This window comes from Nomascus leucogenys, chromosome 17 (genome assembly GCF_006542625.1).
Source record: "Nomascus leucogenys isolate Asia chromosome 17, Asia_NLE_v1, whole genome shotgun sequence".
Lineage (NCBI taxonomy): Eukaryota > Metazoa > Chordata > Mammalia > Primates > Hylobatidae > Nomascus > Nomascus leucogenys.
In genome coordinates, this window is record NC_044397.1 from 33910629 (window position 1) to 33922837 (window position 12209).

Sequence of the window (12209 nt, forward strand, 5' to 3'; positions counted from 1 at the left end):
TAATCTTATTTAACAAAGCCAGGTAGACTGGGTCAATGAAAAAACATTTGTAGTAGGTTTCCATTGAATAAAAAGTGCTACACAGCAGCAAGGTATGGTGGTTACTGCAACCTTTTCATGCTGGCTTTGCCACTGTGACATCTCAGATTCTCAACAGCCAGGCTGGCAATGAATGAGGTTTATCTGTTATCTTTCAAAAGAGGCGCAGGCTGTCCCCTCCTCCCAAATCCATGTCTAGGGCATTTTCCCTCCTGGGAAATGTATCTATTAACTATGTATCTATTGTATCTATGGTATAATGTTTCTGTGGTTCCCAGGGGACCCGCCCCACCAGCTCTGCTAGGTGCTTTAGGAACCCCGAAGGGATGGGAGGGAGGTCTTTGAGGGGCTTGCAGATGCAGGGCAGAATACAGGTGGTAGGACCGGATGGAGCCTGGTGCTCCAGTGCAGGTGAGAAGGGCCAAGTGCACGGAGAGGTCCCGATGGGTGCTGCGGGTGCAGAGCAGGAGCAAATGCTCCCGGCTAAATGGCAAAGAAGGCCCAGCCCTATAGACACGGGTGCAGGGGCACTGGCCAGGGTGGGAAGTATCAGCTGACACAGTGCAGGAAGAGGGCAGGGGCTACATTGTGGAAGGCCTGCAAGGCCAAGTTGAGAGGTGGGACTTCATGTTAGAGAGAAGATTAAAGGAGTGAGTGAGAGAGAGACAGGAAGAGACAGACAGACACACACACATAGAGAAAAACAAAGAGAAAGATATAGAAAATAAGAGAGAGAGACAGCACAACAGAGAGACAGGCAGAGAGAGAGACAGAGATACAGACAGCATGAGACAGAGAAAGAGACAAAGACAGAGACAGAAAGAGACAGGGAGAGAGAAAAACAGAGGGAGCAGAGCAACAGAGGGAGGCTGAGAAGAGAGGCAGAGATAGGAACGGCATGAGAAAGAGAGAGACACAGAGAGACAGAGAGAGAAACAGTGGGCGAGTGAGAGAGACAGCAAAATGAGGCAGACGGAGACAGAAACTGAGAGAGCCAGAGAGGGGGAGGACTCAGCAGGGAAGGAAGGAGGGAGCGGACCCCAAGGCTGTGCATTTCACTGGGGCTCCTGGTGTCTACACAACATGCAGAACAGATGTAAGCCTTGGGGCACCCAGATGCTGAGGACACCTGACTCCATGTCCCTCAGGATTAAAGAGCATCCTAAGAATTGTCCTAGGTGAGGATGGGCCTTCTCTGTTGAGGCCAGGGATGCTTTACACAAGGAGCTCAGCCTGGTGGCGTCTGTGGAGAGGGACCCCACCCACAGAGCTACAGCAAGAGCTGCTTCCCACCACAGTGGTGCTGTGAGGTCACGCCTGAGGCAGAGGCTCCACAGCCCTCTGTCTACCCCCCAGCAAAGCCCATTCTCCGAACACTCTTTGGTGTTGCTCATTGCCCAGGTCAAGCCACTCCTGAATGTGGCTCGGCAAGAGGAGGAGATGAAGGCCAAGGAGGAGGAGCTCAGGAAAGCCATGGCCAAGACCCAGGAGCTGGTAAACAAGGTCAAGGAACTGGAGGAGAAGACAGCCACGCTCAGCCAGGAGAAGAATGACCTCACCATCCAGCTGCAGGCTGTACGTGGGGTCCCCAGGGAGAAGGGTGGGGAACCCAGTACAGCCTGGACTCTGGGAGGGAGGAAGGGCGAGCTCTTCCGAAAACCCATGTCCCTCCAGACCACAGGCAATTCTCCAGCATACAAGGTCACCCTCAACCCAACTTCCAAAAAGTCTCCATCCAATTTGTGTGTGTGTGTGTGTGTGTGTGTGTGTGTGTGTGTGTGTGTGTGAGAGAGAGAGAGAGAGAGAGAGAGAGAGAGACAGACAGACAGACAGACAGACAGACAGGGACAGGGTCTTGCTGTGTTGCCCAGGCTGGAATGAAGTGGCTCGATCACAGCTCACAGCAGCCTCCATCTCCTGGACACAGGTGATCCTCCCACCTCAGCCTCCCGAGTAGCTGGGACTACACCACCATGCCTGGCTAATTTTTGGTATTTTTTGTAGAGACAGGGTCTCACTATGTTGCCCAGGCTTGTCTCAAACTCCCAGCCTCAAGTGATCCTCCTATTTCGGCCTCCCAAAGTGCTGGGATTACAGGTGTAAGCCCCTGTGCCCGACCTCCATCAAATTCTTATTTGCACATAGCAGCAGGCTGGGCACACACAGCTACAGGACTCGCCTGCAGGGAAAGTCCAGGGATGGTGGCCACAAGACAGGGTGAGAAGAGCATCCCCTCAAGTCAGGGCTGGGCTCTGCCATACAAACTTGGCAACTTACCCACTCCAAGCCTCGTTTTCCTCACCTGTCCAGGGAAACACAGCAGGAAAGAATAAACGATGTCATTTCTGTAGGGCACCTGACTAAATGTCCTGTGGTGAATTCACTGCTGGGTCCTTCTGGTTTGCAAAGCTTTTCCTATTCCTTCCCTGATTTGACTCTCACAGCCGCCCTGTAAGACACTCGATTTTCAAGTGCATCGTACAGGGTAGAAAACTCAGTTTGGCAGACATTTAGAGATTTGATCAAAGTCCCAGGCCCATTAGTTGAAAACTCTGCCGTGGAAGGGGCCCAATTCCATCTCCAGTCCTCCCTGCTCTGCCACGGCCATCTCTGCAGCTGTGAGCATGTGTGGCACTTGCATTTTCCTTCCACTGTCCCCAAAGGCCTCCAACATCGTTTCTCTGTATCCTCTTCATACCCCTGAGAAGTTGCTTGAACTGATATCCCCATTGTGTTTGTGGAGGCTGAGGCTGGGCAAGACCAAAGTGATGGAAGAATCCTCCTGGGCCAGGTGCAATGGCTCATGCCCATAAACCCAACACTCTGGGAGGCCAAGGCAGGAGGAATGCTTGAGCCCAGGAGTTCAAGACCAGCCTGGGCAACATAGTGAAACCCCATCTCTACAAAAAAGTTTAAAACTTAGCTGGGTGTGGTGGCACATCTGTAGTCCCAGCTACTCAGGAGGCTGAAGTGGGAGGATTGCTTAAGCCTAGAAGGTCGAGGCTGTAGTGAGCCATGATTGTGCCACTGCACCCCAGCCTGGGTGACAGAGTGAGACTCTGTCTCAAAAATAAAAATAAAAAACATAGCTGGGCATTGCAGTGTGTACCTGTAGCCTCAGCTACTTGGGAGGATGAGGTGGGAGGACTGCTTGAGCCCAGGAGGTCTACACTGCAGTGAGCTGTGATCACACCACTGCACTCCAGCCTGGGCAACAAAGCAAAACCCTAACTCAAAAAAAAAAAAAAAAAAAAAAAAAAGGAGCTCAGAGATAGCCCAGCCCCTTGTCCAACCCCCAGGACACATTTGTTCAGCTCAAGGCTTGTCCAGCGACTTGGTGTGGTCTTTGCCTGGACCCTGCCCTCGACCGGGGCTCTTTCTCCCAACAGGAGCAAGAGAACCTGATGGATGCAGAGGAGCGCCTGACACAGATGATGAAGACCAAGATGGATCTGGAGAGCCAGATCTCAGACATGCGGGAGCGGCTGGAGGAGGAAGAGGGCACGGCGGCCTCACTGAGTGCCGCCAAGCGCAAGCTGGAAGGGGAGCTGAGCGACCTGAAGCGGGACCTAGAGGGCCTGGAAACCACACTGGCCAAGACAGAGAAGGAGAAGCAGGTGAGGAGGGGCCGGGGCCCTGCCACGCTTTTCTCAGGCCACCTTCAGGGGCCATACCTGAAGCCCCTATGGTGGCTACACCCAGTGCCCTGACCACTGACCACATGGGGCGGTTTTTTGGGGGGTTTTGTTTGTTTTGAGACAGAGTCTCGCTCTCGCTGTGTCACGCAGGCTGGAGTGCAGTAGTGCGATCTCAGCTCACTGCAACTTCCCCCTCCCGGGTTCAAGTGATTCTCATACCTCAGCCTCCCAGGTAGCCGGGACTACAGGTGTGGCGCCACCACACCCGGCTAATTTTTGTATTTTTAGTAGAGACGGGGTTTCGCCATGTTGGCCAGACTGGTCTTGAACACCTCACCTCAGGTGATCTGCCCGCCTCGGCCTCCCAAAATGCTGGGATTACAGGCGTGGGCCACCGTACCCAGCCCACATGGGGCTATTGTAACATCCATTAATTTACAACTTAAAATGCAGTTCCTCGGTTGCACAAGCCACATTGCAGGTGCTCAACAGCCATGTGCGTTAAGTGTCACTGCATGGGACAGCAAAGGCAGAGAACATGTCCGTCACTGCAGAAAGTTCTGCTGGGCAGGGCAGCTGACTAAGGGGACTGAACTGTTCCCATCACGGTGAAGTGTCCACTTTCAGCTGTTGAATTTCTGCCCAAACAAGCAGTTGCTGCCCCTCTGAACAGCTCTCTGGGGGAAGCCCTGGCTCCTGATGCCATCTGGCCGGCCCCTGGTCCCAAGGTCCCCTTCCTGCTATCGCAGGTGGGTTGGGTTCTTAAGCAGGGTAAGCGGGGGCTCTGCCTAAACTTGTGCTTCTCCTGCTCTGCTGCACACACAAACCACTGGGGACACAGTCAGGTGCAGATTCTGGCGGGTCTGGCAGAGCCCAAGGGTCTGTATTCCTAGCATGCTCCTAGGGGATGCCACTGCCGACATCCGGGGACCACACTTTGAGAAGCCAAGGTTCTTGCTGCTCCCCTTCACCCCCACGGTTCTGACTTGGTTGGTCTAGGACGTGCCCTAGGTGCTGGCATTTCTTAAGCTCCCAGGAGACTCAAGGGTGCACCCAAGCTAAGGACTCCTTCCAGCTTTAAGGATCTACCTCTCTCCCTGCCCTGGTTTCTAGGCCCTGGATCACAAGGTCCGTACCCTGACGGGGGACCTCTCACTCCGTGAAGACTCCATCGCCAAGCTCCAGAAGGAGAAGAGGGCCCTGGAGGAACTGCACCAGGTAGGTTTCCCTTGCGTCTTCCCTCAGCCCAGCAGCTAGAGCTTGGCACAATGTGCTTTCCATTGGAGACTGGAGCCCCGAGTTCAAATCCTGGCCCTGCCACCCCCTCAGCTTGGGGCCTTAGGGAAGTTAAGGAATCTCCGTACATCTCAGTTTCCTCAAGAGTGACATGGGTGTGGCCCCCTCTTGCTGCCTTCCTTCCAAGTTTGTTATAAGTGGGGTGACAATATAATTTGTCTTCCAAACTAGGACAGTTTTGAGAGCAAGAGGGGGAGCTATGAACAATTATGAATCATCTAGGCATGGCAGCTCACATCTTTAATCCCAGCAGTTTGGGAGGCTGAGGCAGGAGGATCCCTTCAGTTCAGGAGTTTGAGACCAGCCCGGGCAACATGGCAAAACTCCCATCTCTACAAAAAAATACAAAAATTAGCCAGGTCTGGTGGCACGCGCTGGTAGTCCCAACTATTCAGGAGGGTAACTTGAGCCCAGGAGTTGCAGGTTGCAGTGAGCCAAGATTGCGCCATTGGAATCCATCCTGGGTGACAGCGAGACCCTGTCTCAAAACAAACAAACAACAAAACAATTATGAATTAGGTTGGGCCCATGCACACTGGAGAAAGTATGCTCACTGGAGTGGTAGGGATGGAGTGGGGTGTATGGAAGTGTCCCGTGAGCTCAAAAGCCCCAGCAAAGCCTAAGAAACTGTGGCAACAACAGGCCACGAGCTCTTGAGGCCATGGGGAGACCCACCGACTTTCCCAGGGCCACTGTCACGGGCTAAGGCTCCGGAATGCAGAGCTGGCTCTGACCGGCCACCAGTGCTGACCTCCAGAGAAACAGGGGCAAAGAGCCAGACAGTGGACCCCTCATCCCTGTGTTTGCTGACACCATGAATCCACATGTCCCCTGAGTGCCTCTCCCTGCTGCCTCAGGAACTACCGCCCTTGCCCTGTGATTTTCAAGCATATCAGACCCAGAGCCTCCTTTCATAACACAGTGGATGTGTGTTATTCACACTGGTTATATTTTTGTTGTTTTGAGATGGAGTCTCGCTCTGTCACCCAGGCTGGAATGCAGTGGCGTGATCTCAGCTCACTGCAACTTCCACCTCCCAGGTTCAAGTGATTCTCCTGCCTCAGCCTCCCAAGTAGCTGGGATTACAGGTGCCCACCACCACACCCAGCTAATTTTTTTGTATTTTTAGTAGAGACAGGGTTTCACCATGTTGGCCAGGCTGGTCTCCAACTCCTGACCTCAAGTGATCCTCCCACCTGAGCCTCCTGAAGTGCTGGGATTACAGGCGTGAGCCACCACACCCGGCCTCACAGTGGTTGCGTTCTGTAAAGTTGCCATAAACACTGAATTAACCAATAATAATTCAATATTGAATTAGCAAATATGAACCACTGCTCCTAGGGAAAATATAGGGTTAGACTCTTGCATGCCTCTGGTCATAACATTTTACCTTTTTTTATTTTTATTTTTTTGAGACAGGGTCCATCTCTGTCACTGAGGCTGGAGTGCAGTGGTACAATCACGGCTCACTGCAGCCTCGACTTCCCAGGCTTGGGTGATCCTCCCACCTCAGCCTCCTGAGTAACTGGGATTATAGGCATGTACCACTGCACCCCACTAATTTTTGTTTGTTTTTGAGACGGAGCCTCGCACTCTCACCCAAGCTGGAGTGCAGTTTTCTAAAAAACTAGAAAAAAAATTAGCCAGGAGGTGAGGCAAGAGGATTGCTCGAGCCCAAGAGGTGGAGGCTGCAGTTAGCTATGATTGCACCACTGTACTCCAGTCTGAGTGATGGAGTAAGATCCTATCTAAAAAAAAAAAAAAAAAAAAAAAAAAAAAAAAAAATGTAGTGCATATTAAATGAAAAAGAACATTGAGTTACATGTAAAAGGGTGCTGGGCTCTAGGTTTGGAAGAGTAGAAATAGTTGTTTTACTCACATAAGTGCCTGAGTGGGACATCAGGAATGTGGACTACAGAATTCTTCATGGTACCAGATTGTCCAGAGCAAAATGGGATGTCCAGCATTGCTGGAGTCATCCACTAAATGTCAGAGGGACCTCCAATCACTGTGACAACCAGAAGCACCCCACCTATTTCCCATATGCCCCCTGGGGAACCAGAGATAGGGTCTCACTGTTGCTCAGGCTGAAATGCAGTGGTGCCATCATAGCTCACTGCAGCCCCAGCCTCCTGGGCTCGTGATCGTTCTGCCTCAGTCTCCTGAGTAGCTGGCACTACAGATGTGTGCCACCACATCTGGCTAACTTTTGTAGAGACAGGGTCTGACTCTGTCACCCAGGATCGAGTGCAGTGGTACGATCATAGCTCACTGCAGTTTCAACCTCCCTGGCTCAAGCAATTGACCTCCCTGATGGGTGGCTCTGGTCCATCTGCTCTGGCCTCACCCAGTGCCCAGTAGCAGGTGCTCAGTACCTACTCACCAAAGTCAACTGAACTCCCCAAAGCCTGGGAGCTGCATAGCTCAGAAGCGACAACTGAGGATCAGGAATGTTCAGCTGCTCCCACTGGGCCTTGTGGCACTCACGTGTGTATCTGTCCTTCCAGAAAACCCTGGATGACCTACAGGCTGAAGAGGACAAGGTGAACCACCTGACCAAAAATAACAGCAAGCTGAGCACGCAGATCCACGAGGTAATACCCATTGCCGTGGCCACCTCTACAACTCCAAGGCCAGATCCCTCTGGGAGTACGGGGTCCGAAGATTAGTTTTGAGAACTGGACCAACACATCCCCCGGGGCGTGAGGGCCCTTCTGATGCCACAGCTAAAGGATCGGACCCAGTCTGGTTCCTTCTTGCCTTCTAACCTCAGACTCTCCTCGTCTACCTTCTCTTGCTGTTCTTGTCTCTGTAGCTGGAGGATAACTGGGAGCAGGAAAAGAAAATCCGGGCGGAGGTGGAAAAGGCTCGTCGGAAAGCTGAGAGTGACCTGAAGATGACCATCGACAACCTCAATGAGATGGAGCGTTCCAAGCTGGATCTCGAGGAGGTGGTGAAAAAGTATGTCTTGCTGTCGTTCATTTTGTCTGTCACAATGGTAGCAATAGCTGGAGCTGCCTGGAGGGTGCCAGGAGCCAGGCACTGTATGGAGAGCCTCACAAACATTCCTGCATGTCCCAAGCACCTGCCAGTCATGGAGGACATGCAGAGAGGTAGGGGCTGCCCTGTCTGCAGGGAATGCCCAGTGTCACACAATACTTGGTGGGCACTGTGGAGGAGACGAGTGCCACCACCCCAGGGAACACTGAGGACTCAGCAGGGCAGGGAGGCATCATAAAAGCCTATGACCATGTCGGGTACCGTGGCTCACACCTGTAATCTCAGCACTTTGGGAGGCAAAGGCAGGAGGATGGCTTGAGGCCAGGAGCTCAAGACCAGCCTGGCCAACATAGCAAGACCCTGTCTCTACAAAAAATACAAAAATTAACTGGGTATGATGGAGCCAGCCTGTGGCCCCAGCTACTAGAGAGGCTGAGGGGGGAGGATCACTTAAGCCCAGGAGGTCGAGGCTGCAGTGAGCCATGATCATGCCACTGCACTGCATTCTGGGCGACAGAGCAACACGCTGTCTCAAAAAAAAGTGTCACATTAGTAAATGTGTGAATGAATGAATGGATGATGAAATGCCTGAGGAGCTCATTCAGGGGTCTAACTGCTCTGTAGGGTGAGACCTTCTGGGCTGTCACTACGGAAGGCCAGAAGGGGCTGGGAGGTACGTGCGTTTCAGCAGGTTCAAGGCCCCCTCTGGCAGCCCAGGCGCCATTCCCTCGCCAGCTCACTGGTCTACCCTCAGAGCCTTTCCTCAGGAGACCAACCCTTCCCTTGCAGAAGGGATTTGGAAATAAACTCTGTCAACTCGAAATATGAAGATGAGCAGTCTCTGAATTCCACGCTGCAGCGGAAACTGAAGGAGCACCAGGTATGTCCAGGACCGAGAAGCATGAGCTCTCTGTCGGAAATGCACTTCTCTAAACCCTTTGTTCATGTCAGCTACTTGGTGGCTGAGGTTTCCTGAGGAGCAAGACTGCCATAGAGTCCTTGGAGATGGACCCATGTTCCCCTCACTAGGGATGAAATCCGTATGATGGTTATGAGGCCCTCCAACTGCTCCCGCCTGACCTCATCACCGAGTGTTTCCCTCCACTCTATCCAGCCATGCTAGCTCCTGGGCTGGGTGTCACACATGCCAGGCCCCCTCCTGCCTGCCCCAGCGCCTTTGCGCTTGCTCTCTGGGATCTGCCTCTCTCTGCTTTTGACAGTGGCTGTCATATTCTCACATCCCTATTTTCCATCCTAAAAGGCTAAGGGGCTGACTTACTAACTTTGCCTGGGAGAGATGAATCCCCTCCCTCCTCTGTCTGCTAGGCCCGAATTGAAGAGCTGGAAGAAGAACTAGAAGCTGAGAGGGCCATGAGAGCCAAGGTAAATGAAATACGTTTCCCCTTCTTGAGTCAAAGGACCTAACGGCAGTCACACATCCAACCATGAATAGAAACCTCCGCTAAGGAAACCGGTAGAGAAGGCAGGTGTCCAGCTAAAAAGTCTAGTTGCTTCTGGAGCACCTACTGTGTGCCAGGGACTGAACTGCACATCCACATTAATCATGATGTGAAAGGCAGATGCTCTGTGTGGCTTGAGTCCAGAGAAGAGGCTGGTTCTACCTGAGGCAGATGGAGGAGGAAACACTTGACCTCAAAGATAGAATTCAACAGGCAGACGCAAGAAGAAAGGTCTGGGCAAAGGGAATAAAATAGCACCTACCTTCATCGGGATGAAGGTGTAAACAGAGAAAGCACGTGTTAGCAAGAGCAGAGCGTGGAGGGAGGTTTGAGGGTGGGGATCCTACAGGACGTGAGCCCAGAAAACTGGTGGGAGACAAATCACAGTGTACCTAACCCCAAATTCAGCCAAATTGGACAGGTGGTAGCTAGGATGGGCACTAATGCCTGCCCAGTGTAGGGAAGACAGTGTCCTTTACTGAGCCTGTGGGATGACAGGCAGGGCACAAGGCCCCCCAGGCATAGAATCCTGGCTTCTCAAAGGTGAAGCAGTCATCATGCTCTTTACTGGAGTAAAAAGAGCTCTGGGTGATTATCATTGGTATCATTAAATCTCATCCCATGGCCGGGCACAGTGGCTCATGCCTGTAATCCAAATACCTTGGGAGACCAAGGCAGGAGGATCACTTGAGACCAGGAGACCAGCTTGGGCAACATGGTGAAAACCCATCTCTACAAAAAATTTAAAAATTTGCTGGGTGTGATGGCATGTGCCTGTAGTCGCAGATACTCGGGAGCTGAGGTTAGAGGATTGTTTGAGCCAGGCAGGCGAAGGTTGCAGTGAGTCGAGATGGTGCTGCCGCACTCCAGCCTGGGCCACAGAGGAAGTCTCTATCTTAAAATAAAAATTTTCATCCCAGGTGGAGAAACAACGCAGTGACCTGTCCCGGGATCTCGAAGACCTCAGTGACAGGCTGGAGGAAGCGGGTGGAGCCACATCTGCTCAGGTACCCATCCCAGGGGGCCCAGAAACCCCCAGCTCTGCATGCATTTGGGGAGAAAAATTGCTGGACTGTGAGCAGTGGGATCAAGACCAGTTCGTTTTTGCTAGGTTCCTGAGACAGACTTGAGGAGAAACCAATTAATAATTTAAAAACGAGGCCTGGAACAGTGTCTCATGCCTGTAATCCCAACACCTGGGGAGGCAAAGGCAGAAGGATCATTTGAGCCCAGGGGTTTCTGACCAGCCTGGGCAACACAGCAAAAGCCCATCTCTCAAAAAAAAAATTAGCTGGGCATGGTGGCACGTTCCTGTAGTTCCAGCTACTCAAGAGGCTAAAGAAGGAGGATCACTTGAGCCCAGGGAGGTTGAGGCTGTGGTGAGCCATGATGGCACCACTGCACTCCAGCCTGGGTGACAGAGCAAGACCCTGTCTCTCAAAAACAAACAGAAAGAGTTTGCTACTCACAGTTCCCAAGAGGAAGGGGCACAGCAGGCCATGCAGGGCCAGAGAGGCACTGGGGCTGGTTAGGAGGCAGACAGCCGGTGGGGAAAATGTAGGCAAAGGCCTTTACTCTGGCTCCCGTGGGAAGGAATAGGTGAGGCAGGGTGAACAGGCTCCTGACTGGCCAGTTTGGACAATCTCAGTGGGCTGTGGGGCTGAACCTAGTTGTCCTGGAGTGATTAGGGCAGGAGTATAGTGAGTAGAAATGTGAGAGTCCGGCCGGGCGTGGTGGCTCACGCCTGTACTCCCAGCACTTTGGGAGGCTGAGGTGGGTGGATCACCTGAGGTCAGGAGTTCGAGACCAGCCTGGTCAACATGGTGAAACCCTATCTCTACTAAAAACACAAAAAATTAGCTGGGCATGGTGGCGGGCACCTGTAATCCCAGCTACTTGGGAGGCTGAGGCAGGAGAATCACTTGAACCCAGGAGGCGGAAGTTGCAGTGAGCCGAGATCGTGCCACTGCACTGCAGCCTGGGCAACAAAAGTGAAACTCTTTCTCAAAAAAAAAAAAAAAGAACCTCAGTCATTAGCTTAGGGCTCACCCTAATCCAGTACGACATCTTAACTAGCTCCATCTACAAAGACGCTATTTCCAAAAGATATACTCAAGTCCTAACCCCAGGTCCCATTCACAGGTACCTGGTGTTAGGACTTGAGTATATCTTTTTGGAGGACACAATTTAACGCACAACACTCTCTAAACAAATCCTGTGGGCAACCCCCGCCCCCCAAAGGCTAAGCATCAGCATTTCAAGCAGGACTTCTTTTAGCGAGGTGCAGGAATATCAGGGGACCACCGAGCAGGTGGGCAGTGTCCACCCCAAAAAGGCTGGCACTGGCCAGTTCTGCTAAGCCACTCCTCCTCTACCCCAGATCGAGCAGAACCGCAAGCGGGAGGCTGAGCTGCTGAAGCTGCGGCGGGAGCTGGAAGAGGCCGCCCTGCAGAGCGAGGCGACGGCCTCCACACTGCGCAAGAAGCACATGGACTCCATGGCCGAGCTGACAGAGCATGTGGAGAGCCTGCAGAGGGTCAAGTCCAAGCTGGAGAAAGATAAACAGGTCATGAAGGCTGAGATTGATGACCTCAATGCCAGTGTGGAGACGATACAGAAGTCCAAGGTGAATAACCTAACTGTGGGCCGGGCGCAGTGGCTCACTCCTGTAATCCCAGCACTTTGGGAGGCTGAGGCAGGAGGATCGCTTTTGAGAGGCCAGGACTTGGAGACAAGCCTGGACAACATAGCCAGACCTCGTCTCTTAAAAAAATAA

At 52.5% G+C, this 12209-nt stretch overlaps 1 protein-coding gene across 1 annotated transcript in view; it reads left to right on the forward strand.

Annotated features, from left to right (window-relative positions):
* Positions 1–12209, forward strand: part of LOC100583677 (myosin-16) — a 67910-nt gene that overhangs the window by 37401 nt on the left and 18300 nt on the right. Inside the window, exons 21-29 of the mRNA XM_030796921.1 lie at positions 1441–1614; positions 3429–3656; positions 4791–4895; positions 7481–7567; positions 7789–7934; positions 8763–8853; positions 9300–9356; positions 10354–10440; positions 11814–12059. Of these exons, the coding sequence (XP_030652781.1) occupies positions 1441–1614; positions 3429–3656; positions 4791–4895; positions 7481–7567; positions 7789–7934; positions 8763–8853; positions 9300–9356; positions 10354–10440; positions 11814–12059 (1221 nt within the window). The remainder of the gene's footprint in view (positions 1–1440; positions 1615–3428; positions 3657–4790; positions 4896–7480; positions 7568–7788; positions 7935–8762; positions 8854–9299; positions 9357–10353; positions 10441–11813; positions 12060–12209) is intronic.